Source organism: Takifugu rubripes, chromosome 4, assembly GCF_901000725.2.
Source record: "Takifugu rubripes chromosome 4, fTakRub1.2, whole genome shotgun sequence".
Classification (NCBI taxonomy): Eukaryota; Metazoa; Chordata; class Actinopteri; order Tetraodontiformes; family Tetraodontidae; genus Takifugu; species Takifugu rubripes.
The window spans coordinates 11,653,928-11,669,000 of record NC_042288.1 but is presented as its reverse complement, the minus strand read 5'-3'; the positions used below and the strand labels follow the sequence as shown (position 1 = coordinate 11,669,000).

Below are 15,073 nucleotides of genomic sequence, written 5' to 3'. Positions count from 1 at the left end.
AGGCCCTTCCTGACCGCTGGTGGCAGTTTACCGACCGCCCGACATCACTTCCCCAGATGTTAATGCTATTACCATCAGACATCATGCTCTCCATTGAGGAGAGTGGATCTCAGCTGAGGCTAAACACGATTTAAGTTTTCTTAATTCACTTATCCTTGGTTCGTTCTGCCCCCTGCCACCAGCCTCTGAGCTCCCCGGTCAGTGCGGCCCACTAATGCCCTGCTGAGACTGCTGTAATGCCGAGGCCACCTCGTTTGGTTGCTTTAAAGCCACTAAGAACATCACAAGGTGCTTCATCAGGTCACAACACCTGACTGGAGCTGCTGTGTGATTGTGTCTGCGTAGCGTACCGGCTAAATTTGACCTTTTCTATTGTTTTCTTTCATCATCTGTCGTGTCCCTGGTTGAAAGTCATCAATTAGTTTTTTAGATTTGCAATAATTTTATAAAATGAATACCAATTTAATAGATTTCACCTGTTTGATCCTCCCTAACATACTATTTCAACAGTGTGTCTTAGACTCTTTTTTAAACCAAAAAGTCCTTTTGATAGTGCTACACACAAATGTGTCCCTCTGATTGGGTGAAATTAGACACATAATAGCAGCAAAGCCTGACAACACAGTCCAAATCAAAGCAACGTAAAATGCTCCTGTCTCTTCTGTAGCCTACTTCTATAAGATTTGCATTTCACAACACTTCCTTATCATGTGCGGTATCGTGCCTCTATATTAAATGTGCAACAGTGTGGGCTCATTAAAAATGCATGCTGTGCATTGAGCTTAGGAGGCCAATTATCCCACCTAGATCCATTACAGTGGCTGATAATAAAACCAGCCCCTGCAGCCTGCGTCCCCCGGATCGCCTCAGCTGCCTTCACCTATCACCTCTCTTTTTTCTCTCCCCACTCCTTCAGTGCAGCCGCCTGTTGTCTTCAAACCGGATCATCAGTAAACAGGCTTTTCACTGGATTTGAAGGAGTGTGGTGTTTTGATCTGTCAGGATTTGTCGCCGCATGTGTGTCTGAGTGCGTTCAGGGGCCGCCGCTGCACTCTGCAGGTGCCAGAGGATAATTGTATTACAGTGAAAGGCGGACATTTTAAACACGCATGGACGAGAAAAAAAACCCCAAACCCTCAGGAGGCCCACGCATGTGTAAGCGTATAGCTGCGACGGTCACAGTCCACGCTGTGTCATCACGATTTCTGACAGGAGTGTCTTAAGAAGATGAGGGCGCCTGAAGCACAGAGGCTGTTTTGCCACCACATGTTGAGCATCAAATAGAGACGCATGTGGGAAGCGACTGCACCACCAGAGCACTTTAAAACAGCCCATACGGCGGGCCGGCTCATCAGTGGGCTCAACATTACTGGGTACACCTGCAAATATATAATGCTCAGCCAGCAGATTGTGTTTTCCTGTGCGTTTGCACATGCATCGCTGACAGCTTGCCCTTTGAGGATCAGGGGAAGTTTATCTTGCAGCAGGCAGCAGCATAAGGTATTAAGTGATGTAATGACACTAATGATTAGGTTTAAAACATGCACACATAGGATGAGGTAGAGGTAAAATAAATCCCATTTGATGTCAGAAGGACCAAAGAGGTTGCTTAAGTTTAGGAAACAGTTGATTGCATTTAACTGTAAATGCTAATGTGTTAGCTTTGCACGTACACAGAAGCAAAGATTCCGACAAGTTCCTGGGGCAGACATCTCATAGAAACTGTGATAATTCAAATCCCTCAGTTTTACCTGATTCCAGCTGTATCTGCAGCATCTGAAAACCTGCCCGAGATTCTGCAGAACCACCCTGGCTCCGTGCTGCATGTGCAACTTGGCGTATATTGAGAATCTCCTAATCTAATCCCAAAAAATCCTGTTCTGCATGTGTAAACGGTGCGTTACACGAATCAAAAGGCTATAACGGGTAGTTATTGTTGAGAACATGACTGCCTTTTTCCTGATGACACATCTTTGTTGTTGACAGTCCGATCTGCTTGGAATTGCAAGAAAGTGGAGGGTATTGTAAGTGGGAACGTCTCCACCCTCTTTTCCTTTTTGGATCTCTCCTCTCAACAGTGTTAACAGGCCTCGCAGAGCGAGCTCCACATGGGAGTAAGAGGAAGTCATTGGAGTGGATTTTATATGGGGCTTGACCCTCTTTGTGTCATCTTCTAGCTGCGGTTTCTTCTCGGTAAAAGGTCTCCAACAAGCAGTGAACACAAGAAGTCCTTGGTCGCCACTGGAATTCAAAACGGTCACATTTTCTGGCTGATTCGTCGGCGAGCACTCGGCCTTCTCTGCCGTGCGTGTGTGCTTTATCTAAAACACACCCCCTTTCACACGCATACCAGTTTCTCTACACTCGTGTATTACATGGCACTCGCTGGAAAAACTAAATTGGAGACAGAGTATTTGCCGTCTGTGGGGCTTGGAAGAGGGTTCAAGCTTGGAAAGCTGGCTTTCCTCTCAGGAAGTGTTGTTCCTCACCGCTCTCCATAAACACTGGAAAAGAGACGCAAAGAAATGTCCCAGACTCACTATTTCCACTGTAAACACTTATTGTACTGCTCCCTGTTCCATTTCTCTGGTGCAGCGTGCGTATTTCATATATGTGTGCGTGTCAGAAGAGATTCAGGGATTTGGGAATCTCTACCACTCCCTCTAATTGTGAATGTAGCGTTAATTCTTATTCACACCGAGGCTTTTTATATCAACAGCTGTCAAAAGTAGAGCAATAAAACAGGGCTTGCTCATTCGTGAAATCCCTGAGGTAAATGTGCCGGGAAGTTGTGAGTGAATTACCTTTCACAGCAGCGCAAATTTACTTTTCCGCCCGTAACAAGTGGTCGCGTCGTCGTTCTCGCTGTGTGCCACGACGAGTTAATAAATGTGCAACAGCAAGAGGGGGAATGCTGGTTTCAGCTGTCGTGGCGTTTAGTCGTCCTGCTGCAAAATCATAATTGACAGGAGAAGAAAAAAAACGCCAAATAGTTTGCGAAATGTTCGCAGTTTGTCATTTTGACAGGGTCCGGCAGAATTGATCGTGGAGAAGTTGTTTCACGGTTTTATTTTTAAATCGTCAAAGTCTTGTCTCCGCGTGTCAATCAATGTTATTTATCTATTTTTACATTTGTGAATGTATTTTGGAACACCAAAAAATACTACAAATGTTTTGATAACCTTTGCTAGTAGTCTGCCAGCTATGGTTAAAACATCAAGCTTCTTTCTTAAACAGCACCCTAACCTGTGTGTGTGTGTGTGTGTGTGTGTGTGTGTGTGTGTGTGTGTGTGTGTGTTTGTGTGTGTGTGTGCGCATGTGTGTGTGTGAGAGAGAGAGAGAGAGAGGTTAGAAACCCCTTTTTTATTACATTTCCTCCGCAGTGAAAGAGGAGGCAAGATGGACACTCCATATCTCCCTGCTGCGCCAGAAAACTCATCTAAATGGAAAACACATTGTCTTCATTATTTTGCAAGAGCTGAAAGAACAGGGTTGTCATGGTAACAGCCATCTAAGTGAGCGCAAACGGGCGGCCGAGGGGCTGGTTTTAGGGCCAGAGGAATGGAGAGTGAAAAAAAGAAGTGGAGGAGGGAGGTAGGGAGGGAGGAGGAGGGGAGAGGAGGGGAAGGGGCTGGTTGGTGGAAAGAGAGCAGTGAGAGATGAAGAGAATTAAGATGGAAGAAAAGACAATAGCAGTGTGGGGGGGGGGGGGGGGGGGGGGGGGGGGAGAGGAGGAGAGGGAAAAAAAAATGGGGAAAGGGAGCAAAGGGTTCACAAGAGGAGGCAGGGAGTGTCTTTTCCCGTGGAGCCAGACGGCGCAAATGGCCAGTTAGTGGCTTTCAGAGATGAGTTCAGAGGCCCTTATTAATTTCAAGGGGCAGCAAGATGGTAGATTTAACATCTGAGGGAGTCTGGTCCAGCAGTGCCTCCCTGCAGCCCCGCTGGCGCTGGCGCTGCGGCTGTTGGCGTGGACGCAGGCTGATGCACAGTCGGGGAAAGAGCTGTCGCCGGCTGAGATAACATTAACGGACACGGCGCTTTGGTAAACACGCTGGCCCAAAGGTGGTCAACAACTGGCCTATCGCCTTCATTAATTAAACGCCCGAGACTGGAAGCAACACGCCGAGGCGGCCCGTTATCATATATCGACTTCTACTGAATCTACGAACCGCACGAGGACGCGGGGCGACATCTAACCCAGTCCGGTCCCTCTCTCTGCTCGTGAGCGCCATTGTCTGCGTGGATTTCCTCGACGCTCCCGTCAGTTCAGCATCAACTCCAGGATCTGAGCTGTCGTCGCTGAGGAAAAGACCAATGCGATTGTTTATTTACGAGTTGTCTGCTACCTCTCCGCTACATCGCCGGTGGCTCGAGCGCGACTGAGGCCTGACGTGACATCGTTCTGACAGCCATCGGGTGATTAAGGAAATTAAAGTAATTGCCTCAGTCTTTGTCATGTAAATACTCCTAACCCTTTCCCTGGAGTGTTTGACTTGGCTTTGACATCCACAGGGATCCCAGATCCATCTGCGGGCTTCCACAAAGAGCCCCTATCATTATCGTTCCACTTCAAACGCGCTGCGCTTACATCTATCACAGATGACGCCGGCGTAGAAGTCATTAATACTCCCTTTTTTGTCTCGGGATTGATACGCTTAAGATGGTAACAACTCTTCCAGCGCCGCGGGATCCTTCAGCGCCGAATCCGCGGCGCGATGGAAGGAATTAAGTCGCTGTCTTTCAGTCATTGCTAACCTCCAGATGTGTAATCACAGTGGAGGGAAGAGCGATGAGCGCGGTTAGCGACTGACCAGTATTTAGGGAAAAGACAACATGTGCCTGGTCGGCTGTTAGGCTGCGCTGGCTGGCTCGCCAGCTGCGTGGCCGCCTGTAGGTCTTAGTGATTCATGTCACACTGTAATTGGTTTACCTGCTCCCTGTGTGTCTGTGCTCTGAGAGGACCAAAACAAATTACCCAGGGATGACCTCTTGCCATTCCTCTCCCCGCTCTGCAGCCATTTCCTCCTATCTCTCCGTGCATGTCTCTCCCAGCATCCTGCTACGTGTAATACGTCTTCTGAGCGTTTTCCTCTCTCCCTCGCTCGTCCATTTCCTCATCCCTTCCCCCCTTCCCTCCTCACACACCTGAATTTCACAAGCCAAGCATCTTGGAGAAGGAGGATATCGGAATACTTGTTTACCCTTTAAAGCCTTTGAGGTGTGACGGCGTGCGTTTCTGTGCGTCGTCTATGTCAAACATCGTTTTTTTAGCGTGAAGATAAGCTGATATGTTAGCACGCGCGCGTGCGTCAGATCATCACAAATAACCACACGTGGTCTAGGATGGTTCTTTGTTGCGTGCTGAAAGAGTTTATTTGAAAGCTGCATTGGAGCACAGCCGCATTTCAATGCGGCTTTTTTGCACAGGTAGTAGCTGTGCAGTCCGTCCCCTCTGATGGATAACGCTCGCTCCGTATACACCATTAGCCAGGTTTTCCTTTTTAGCAGCCAGCAGATCTTTTGTGCCCTCCGTGACTCGTGGCCTCGCTCCGATATCGTTGCAAATTCACACAGCCGCGCGCCGAGCGATACAAATAAGTGCACCATTCTACTCTATGTGTCAGAAGGTCTCGCTGTGTCTCCCAAAAAAACCCAACAGTCAAAGCTTTTCAGCGCCTGTGAAAAGCTCCAGACATTATTTGTATTTGTTGGGCCTCTAGTTAGGAAACTCCTCATGTTGGGGGGGGGGGGGGGTTAGCTCACAACAGGTTTGTACTGGTGTCCTTCAACATCTGTCTGCGCCACATCTAAAATTGTGGCGGCGATAACACAGACTGTGTTTAACATTTCAGAAACAGTACCCACCAAAAACCAAGCGAGCAGGACTCTCCTGTTCACCTCTTGGTGAATGCCTGTTTTTCCTGAGCTATCAGCCAGCCACTGAATTTCTCCACCGAGTGGGTGCCCTCATGCGCGGTTGTTTGTGCAAGTTTTATCTTTTTTAAAAAAATCCTCCAAAGCCAAGGCTGTGTTAATTGTTTCGCAAGGGTTGTTGCATCAAATCCCCACCATAACCTATTTGTGGACTCCTTTCACAGGATGTGTAGAAGGACTCTAACTTAGACTCTAACTCTATTTTATGCCGTATCCGTGGCCTCGTACCCCAGAACCCAGAGCTACTCTACAGGTGCTTTTAGACATTTTGCTCCACTGAGTGCTGAAAAAGCCCGGCTGCGGTTCTTTTTTAGCAAGGACTGTATAAGAGTATCAAAGACGAGGGGAGTCGAGGGCAGCCTGGCACAGATATATTTTTGCTCTCCCTAATGACACCAATACCATTTCATGGCTTAGTGAGCAGATTGAATCACCCTCACTCTTTGTCTCACTCCGTGCCCCCGTCTCCCTGTTTTCTTTGGTGCACACACACAGACACACACACACACACACACACACACACACGTGCACAGGCAGTGTCCGCTGCTCTCAGATTTACATTCATGTGCTACCATACATCGGTGTGTTGTTTAATTGCATTTGGGTCAGCAGTTTGCCACCGCTGAAACCAGAAGACATGGAATTTGTCAGTTTACTCATTCGGCAGTGGCAGGGGGCCGTGTGTGAGCTAACAGCTCCGCTGGAGTCAGGCCCGCAAGGTTAGCTTTACACAAGCCGGACAGGCTGAACTGTCAATCACTCTACTCCTCCTCCCTGTGTTCCCCCCCTCTTTACCCTCTCACCAGCTCTTCTCTATCTTCTCATCTCCACTTTTATCCCTCTCCCGCGACCCCATCGCCGATATTTGTCTCATAAATGTACTAGTCCGCTGTTATTACACTTAATAAAGCTTACAGGACTGGTTCACTCAAAGGGCTTAGTGTTCCAGGCGGTGTTAAAGGTTACACATCGGCCTTGTGTTTGCTCCATCTTGCATGACAAGATAGAAATCTAGCTTTTGCGGCTGTGGAAAATCATATGAGGCAGTCAGATATACAATCATACACAGCTGGTATTTATAGGCCTGGGCAACTGGAACGCTCTGTGGAATAGGGAGTAATTCATTCATCATGTGACACCAAAGCTCACAGATGACCTGATTTCGTATCTGATGGCGAGATAGCCGACCCTTCCCCTGTGAAGACCACGCAGTTACATGTGGGCGCACACAAACGCTTCTCTAAACGAAGAAACCGCTTAGAGAATATTATCTTGTACAAATATATTGTCACACAACGATGGCGCTACATTGGCGATATTTACTTTTGGTCGCGAGCAATTTCACTTCCACATTGACCGGCAGAGCTATAAAACTGCGTCATTCTTGGTGTAAAGTTACATCACGCCTGTAATATCTGCACGCCAAGTTGGTGAGGGTTTGAGAGAAAAGTTTGGGCATAAAGTGTGGAATGGCTGAGTGAGCGTGGGTGAATTAATGGGGAGGGAGATATGATGGAAAGGAACAACCCCTCACACTTTGGTGCGAATCCATTAACAGGCTGGATCTGGGAAATTTGAGGTGGAACCGAAATGAAATCAGCATCAATCATCAGCTACTAGACCGGTCGACGCATTGACAGTGTAAATGTTTATTTAGAGACTTTTTTTTCAACACAAAAGCAGGCAGCAACAACCACCCACCCCTGACCTGCGTCGATGCCTGGCAATACTCAGAGTTTCAGCACCGCGGTCATGTGTGCGCGCTTGTGTTCTGTCGTCCTTGGTATGCTTAAGTACACACGCACGCCTCAGCCGCTGCAGGTGCGTGTTGAGCCCGGCGGCGCGAGGCCGCCGTTGAGGTTTTTGAAACGTGGCCACGATTCACAATTTTCACATTTTAATGGGTGGCTGGGACGCATGAAATGCAATTTTATTCACGTCTCGGGATGTTACCGGCATGCTCGTGTTTTTCCTGGATGTCTCGGCGCGGATGTTGGCATCGGGCATCTAGCGGGCTGGTAAATTAACTCCATCGTTGGAAGGTGTGACAGTTAGCGTCGTTGACTGTCGTGTTTTACTGAATTCTACTGCTTGGTGTAAACTTGGAACATAAATGAGGCTGAAGGGGAGGACAGGGCTGCACTGTTCCTGTTTAATGCACGTGGTGCCTCAAACTGAGTGGTGAAATGATTTGACGCTCCTGTAGATATCTGGTAGCACATACCTGCCATACTGGCCAGCTGAAGCTCCATATTTATAGACGGCAGCGATGCGGCTCACGTATCCTCACATCTCAGCTCTTAGCATTGCAGTGTTTGGTGTCACATAGCTGCCCAGTGCTTCTGTGGTTGTCACATTAAAATGGAATACAAACAAACACCAACATTTAGCATTTATTTTTATTTCACCTGTGGGACGAGTTGTTTTTTTTTTACGAGACTATCGAGGGTTGAGTTTTATCAGAGCTGGAAGTTTTTGATGTGATCAATATCTGGCCTCAGAGACGTGGAGAAGATGAACAAAATAATGCATATAGGAGAAGAGGATAGAAAGGCAGGTGATATTGGGAGAGGGCTTGCATAAATGGGAGAGTGGAGCGAATAAAGGCAGCAAAAGCAGGGGGAAAAAGGGCTGCCGGTGTGGAGGGAAGGCTGGTGGCTTTTTACAGAGCGTGATGGTGGGAGGCAGGGAGAGGAAGAAAGGGAGGCGAGCCGAGCTGAGTGGTGTTGATTGGCCTGTTTGAAAACACATGAAGTGCAGGCAGAGTGCGAGGAGCTCTCAGTGCGCCGGGAGAAAGTGTCGCTCTGCGCCGTGTCACGCTGCAGCCCAAACCACATTAGAGCAAATGAATCTATTCCACCTTCTGTTATGGCACCTCCTGTGCAGGGCCCCAGGAAGGAGCAGGGGAGGGAGGGAGGGAGAGAGGGAGGGAGGGAGGGAGGGTGAAGAGTGGCAGGAGGGATGGGATATGAGGGACAGGAAGAGGAAAATGATCGAACTGAAAATGGAAGGTGGTGGGAAGGAGTCGCATGCTGTGTGGTTCTAATGATGTCCGAGGGCTGCAGAAAGGGAGAGCAAAGAGCGAGAGAATAAAAAGGGGTGGTTGTGACTGAAGATGGAGAGAGAGGGAAGAAATTCCCCCGCTGCGTCCAGTAAGCAGAGCAGATACTTGTTGTCTAATTAGTTAAATCAAAATCCATCCAAACTTCTTTACAAACCCCCTTCCTATTTTATTACAGTGCAATGGCATGAATCCAAAGTGTTATTCTTCTGCTGCATCACAGAGAATCACGCAGCAGCATAGAGGAGTGTGAGATGTGTATCCCTGTCTGCTCACCTCCACGAAGAAGGCTGCACTCCACTAAGGTGGCAGTCATTTGTCTGAGAGGAGGACTCGCTCATGCTGTGAGTGATTCTGTGTGTGTGTGTGTGTGTGTGTGTGTGTGTGTGTGTGGCTGCAGATAATGAAGAGATAATTTCAACACTTTCCTCTCTTGCCTTTCCACGCTGCTCCATACTTCAGTGGTTTTCATTATACTCTGCTTTTGTTTCTGAACACTTATTTCTTGCCCCACTTCCTCCGGCTAGGGTTACTTTGAAGGGTTTTTGCCGCTTTGTAAGAAGAGCAAGTGTGTGTGTGTGTGCTTTCTACCCCCGACAGTGACATAACCAAAATGGAAAATTTCTTCCAGTGTGGTGTCATTAATTGTGGTTTTATGACTTGGTTTCATAGCAGGTCGCTGTTTAAATGGAGGTTGAAATATGCACAGGATAATCAGATGTACAATCTTTTGCATTTCCACTCTTGTAAGCAGTGTTTACTGCAGCTGATTACGATGTTCAGAGGAGACGATTGTGCAAAGATTAAGTCAGCGCTACAGAGTCTTAATCGGAAAACAAATACCGTAGTGGGGAAAGCAACACAACGCCATTCGTCACGCTGCAGCTGCAATCAGCATTGTTAGCCTGGTAGGTCTCCTTCTGGTAGAGATCTGGCTGACAAATGTGTTATTTTGATGTTGAAGAGGAAGGGTCAGGAAAGGGAGCAGAGGGAGGAGGAGGGGGGGATACTGCCATGCTTCCCAATGAAGCATTGGTGGTTATGCAACACATTTTCTCCCAGCAGGGGGTGTGGTCTTCAGGGTGGTCAGTCAAGATTGATTTCCTTTTGTTACGACTCCTTCTACGGATCACCACCCGAGGGGCCGGCCCCATTTTCATATTCAGGTTTTCTTTCTCTTGAGGAGTTGTGGGTGAGACATTATGTAAGCACAAGAGATACAAGGGGAAAATGACTGTTGGTACATATCTGACCCCTCTTATCAGCAAGTGTGTTGGGACAGCAGGAAGAGGACCTGGAGGAGTAACAGTTAATCAATAGCCACAAGGTCAGGTGGCCAGCGCTGGGCTGGAGCGTGCCCTGTTAGCGTTCTGTGGAGCAGCGTGGCTGCTGGAGGGGATTTGTAGCACTTGTCAGGGTTTAAGGAGCCCTCTGCGGACCACTTGCTCTGTGTGCAGAGTGTGAGAGACAAGCTGGTTAGCAGCAGGAAAGGGAGACATCTGCTGGATTCCGAGAGGAACGGCACTGCAGAATGAGGCCACACAAAGGTTTGGCTGCGATACATGTGATTAGGGCAGTCCGACATGTCCGCATAACCTGTAACGAGCCCTCCACCTGCCCACATGATCCGCCCTCACTCATGCCGGTTTTATATCCAAAACACGATCTATTGTTTAAGACCGTGCAAGTGCACTCCAGGTAATTCTCGCCTGCTAATGCTTAAGCTCTGAGGATTAGTAACACACCCTTATTCTCAAGGTGTTCCTTTGAAGTTTTACCTAGCAGCTAAATCTCGGTGTAGAAGTCCTGTAATTCCAGTTTTTGGGTTTACATACTGTTTGTGCGTCGTAAAGACACAGAGAAAGTGAACATGCTTTCAGTTCTCTTTCAGAGATAAGGAGACTAGACTGAGCGTGAACTCTCCGGCTGAGCTTCCATCAGCTTCCTTCTCTCGCTCAGTTTGTCACAGCGGGGAATCTTTGAGGGACCCTTTATCAGTGCCGGGCAGCTTTTTTTGAGGCCCCCCTGACACACACCAACCTGTGGTTTCCCACTTTGTCTTTGGTGTAGGGAAATGTGAGGGCCAACACTGATGCACAGAAACATACTGGGATGGTGAGGGGAATGGGGTGCCTGTTAATCCCGATTTCTTAAGAGTTGGTCGGAAAAATGTCTGTCGGTGAACGAAAAAAGAAAAGCAAAAGTTGCCTTCATTGCTGATTGGCTCATGTATCACCAAACTGAAACCCTTTTCAACTGATGGGCTAAAGAATCGCGCTCACAGACCTTTCCTTCTTCTATCGTTTTACAGAGTAAAGACATTTTAATGGCGTCCCGGTAGAGACACCAAGATGAACACGTTACCGTCAATGGACCGGCACATCCAGCAGACCAACGACAGGCTGCAGTGCATCAAACAGGTGTGTATAAAGAATCCTTTAGCCCCGTTCAGAGCTGTGAAAGATGGATTTTAGAAGCGAAGAAACAAGACTCTCCATTTCCCTTCCTTTCCCATACTCCTTTCTGCGCTCACAACCTTATATGGACATCAGTTTTTCTTGCCATTAGCTGCAGTCACACAGATCATGTTGCACGGGGTCAGAGAAAGAGAGAGCGAGGGAGAGAGGGAGAGAGGGAGAGAGTGAAATCTGGCAGCGAACCCGAGAAGAGACTTCAAAGAGACATGCAAACCCCCCCCCCCACACTCCTGTCCTCACTTTACACTGTGTTTCTGACTCCTGATGCTCACACGCTCTCCCCTGTTGTGATTTTGCTTAAATGTTTCTTTCACTTTTCGGAGAGACGCAGACGTGACAATCCAGCCTTACATTGATTGGTTAAATGGGAATCCTTCCATCCCGTTCCCAGAAATGACTCCGATTGGCTTTTTTCTTTGCATGCATGATGCCAGAATTCTTTCAGAAGCCCAAAAATGACAATTAATTAGAGAACTCAAAGTCTCTTCAGTTCTTTTCTAAAGTCTTAACCTGAAACGACACATCTGACTCAATAAATGTGGTTCATATACTCTTTGATTGATGTATGAAAGAAACGTAGCAGATTTGAAAGGCTGTCGAGTTAGTGAGCTGTGAGCTCTGCTCAGGGGGCGTTGTTTTGGTTCAGAGGGAGCTGCTGGCAGAAAGCCTGGCGTTCTGCTAGTTTTCATGCATCCAGGTAGGCAACGGAACAGCTTGATCCGTGGCTGGCCTGGAAATGGGTAAGTCACTCCGTCTGTCAAACGTCTGGCTCTTTGTCTGCTGACACCCCGCCGCCACCGCTGCTGCTTAGCCCTCCCCGCCTCCCTGCTCTTGTTCTCACCCAAGCCTGAACGGCAACAACAACAACCAGAACGAGCCCCATCCTCCTCCCAGAACTCGGCAGGGCCATTTCACTCCGCTGTCCTCCCCCTCACACCAGAGTCGGGCGAGGATGGAGGGGGGTGGGGGTTGTCAGGGAGTGTCGGTGGCGAGCGCCGTGGCAGGAAGAGCTGTGGGTAAAGATTTGGACAGACAGCCACTGCTGTGTTAGTTCTGATTCCTCCAGCGCTGGAGGCTGATGTGCCTCCCATCAAGTAGCAATAATGCCAGATTATATCACTCATCTTGAGCAGGCTCTTCTCCTCCCTTTCACTCTCGCTTCCTCTTACTCCCTTTTGCCTTGTCTCCGTTGTCAGTCCAGCCCCCACGAGAGTCCACGGCTAACTCTTTAACGACTAATCTACACATCGAAAACGATGGGGAGGTCAGGCTAGCGATATCACAGGAGGCTCTCTGAGGCTCCCTCTGAAGGCCCGGCTCACACCACAGCGCGAGCTCCTGCCAAAATCTGCCAATTCTTTTTCAAAAAACACTCACCTCTGCTGGCCCTAAAGACAATAGTTCAAGCTTCTCTTCAAGGAAACAAAACGTCTCAGCTCCAGATGAGAATAATAAACACTTTCAAATGGACTCAATCTCGGCGACTGGGCGCACCGCGGCTCAGCGCCATTTCGGAACTATTAACCTTCTGAGCCACGAAGAAAGGGAGCCCAATTTTAAAATGGCTTATTGTGTCCTGCCAGCCCGAGTAGCCTTCAGACACTGGGAAGAAAAGACTGTTTCAGGCCTCAGTGAACAAGCAGGAGAGGCAGACAGACTGAAAGAGATTAGACAACACACCAACGGCGCATATTGAGTCTGCACACATAGCTGCCAGGACCAAGGTTGTTTTCTTTGTGAAGAGCCAAGCCAGTCAGTGGACTTGCGGTGCCGAAGCTCCGTTACACTCTGAGAACAGCCAATGAGATGAGGGGAAGAGGTTTGGAGGGGAAAGGTTTGGTTGCTGCGCCGGGTCACGGGGGTGAGGGCTGGGTGTTGCCAAGAGAGATTAACTGAAAACACTGGCATCATTGTTGATACGGGTGTGATCTTCTTCCCACAATGCAGCAGAGCCCCGAGTGAGCGTGCACTGGAAGGAGGCGAGGTCCTCACAGGGTTCTGCAGAAACACAAGACATTAAATCGAGGCGTTTTGGGGGGAAGAGCCAAGGCTGCAGTTTCAGTGTTTTTCTGGCTTGTACTTGAAAAATAATACTCTTTATTTCCCATTGTTTCTAATGGCTATCTGATTTTTCTGTGTTTGCACAGCACTTACAGAACCCGGCCAACTTCCACTCGGCAGCCACAGAGCTGCTCGACTGGTGTGGAGATCCCCGGGCCTTCCAGCGACCTTTCGAGCAAAGTCTCATGGGATGTCTGACGGTACGAAAACACCAATTATGGTTTTCGATGTTTCTTTTTTCTTTATTTATTTCAGGTGCTTTTGAGGAGACGTGAGCAAAACAATAATTAGATGTTTGACAGTCAGGAAAGTTTACATGCTTTTTAGCTTCATAGTCCGGAACTTTTACCAAAAACAGTGACTAAGAGGCTGACGTCACAGAATTTGGAAGCAGGCTTTTATTCAAGGTTAAAATCTGTGCGCACAACAAAAACAGGACAGCGGTCAGCAAATATCACAGTTCGTATCCACCTGCTCCCGACAAAGGGTCACGGTCACCACAACCGCCATGGATATCACCGTGTGGGACAGAGATCCGTGTCCCCGGCTCAAGTGGTAGCGTGAGCAAACAGATGAATGCTCATTAATGTGCAAATCACAATAAAAGCCTCTTAAAGGCTGATAAAGGGCTATACAAAGGAGCCCGCCACTGAGGTCCTTCCCAGCAGGAGGCGGTTTCCATCAGCGGAACTGTGGTCCCCCTCTTCTGTGGCTTTATATGTGGCAGGAGACAGGAAGCGTTTCTTGGATGCTGCCTTCGTTGTTGCTCCTTTGGGATTTGATGTGCGTTAACCCGGTCGTCCTCTAACCTGTGGCGGACGCTTGGATTCCGAGCCACCAAACGATGGCGTAACAGATCAGTTGTGCTGCGCTGTCTGCTCAGGTTTTGTCTGTCATTATGCAAAACGCGTCGAGAGGCAGCGACTCGTCAGCGTCTTTAATCCTACATCTCGTTTCCGTGGATCTCATCGACTCTTGAAGTTTATTTTTACGTAGACTAGATTAAACTACAAAGCTGCTTCTTTTATCATGACGGAAATATGCAAATAAGGATATAGATGACCCAGTAACCTATTGTTTTCGTTTTGAAAGAGCCTGGATGTGCATCCTCAAAGATTAAGCTGGAAAAGGCTTATGAGGCGAAACACCGTTAAATCCATGTTGGATCCATGTTCGCGTGTGCACTGGCTCTGCGCCTGACACAGGCCACAGCACGTTCACACACAATCCATGATAACATGACTTCATTATGTTTCAGAATGGTCACTATTTGCGCGGAATAGATGAGTGGATGAAGGTGTTTATATCTTGAGTCATATCCACATTCAGATAAATTCAATTTATTAGCCTTGTTGACTTTTATTTTCCATCAGATAAATAACGTTTATTTATGTAATGGCTTCGCTTTCAGCTTGGAAGCAGCTGTATAACCTGCCCTGTAAGCGCTTTATCGTTCCCCCTGGCTGCCTTGTCGACTCTCGGCTCTTGAACTGTGTGTTTTCAGGTCAAAAGGGAACAGAAGAGTTCTTGTACGGGCATT

General features: G+C 48.1%; 1 protein-coding gene across 4 annotated transcripts in view; it reads left to right on the top strand.

Annotated features, from left to right (window-relative positions):
• zmiz1a (zinc finger, MIZ-type containing 1a) overlaps positions 1–15,073 on the top strand; it is a 72,490-nt gene that overhangs the window by 38,091 nt on the left and 19,326 nt on the right. For all 4 annotated transcript variants that reach the window (XM_029835710.1, XM_003964004.3, XM_029835708.1 and 1 more), the window contains 2 exons: positions 11,307–11,415; positions 13,620–13,733. In XM_029835710.1, coding sequence (XP_029691570.1) covers positions 11,347–11,415; positions 13,620–13,733 — 183 coding nt within the window. In that variant the 5' untranslated portion in view covers positions 11,307–11,346. The remainder of the gene's footprint in view (positions 1–11,306; positions 11,416–13,619; positions 13,734–15,073) is intronic.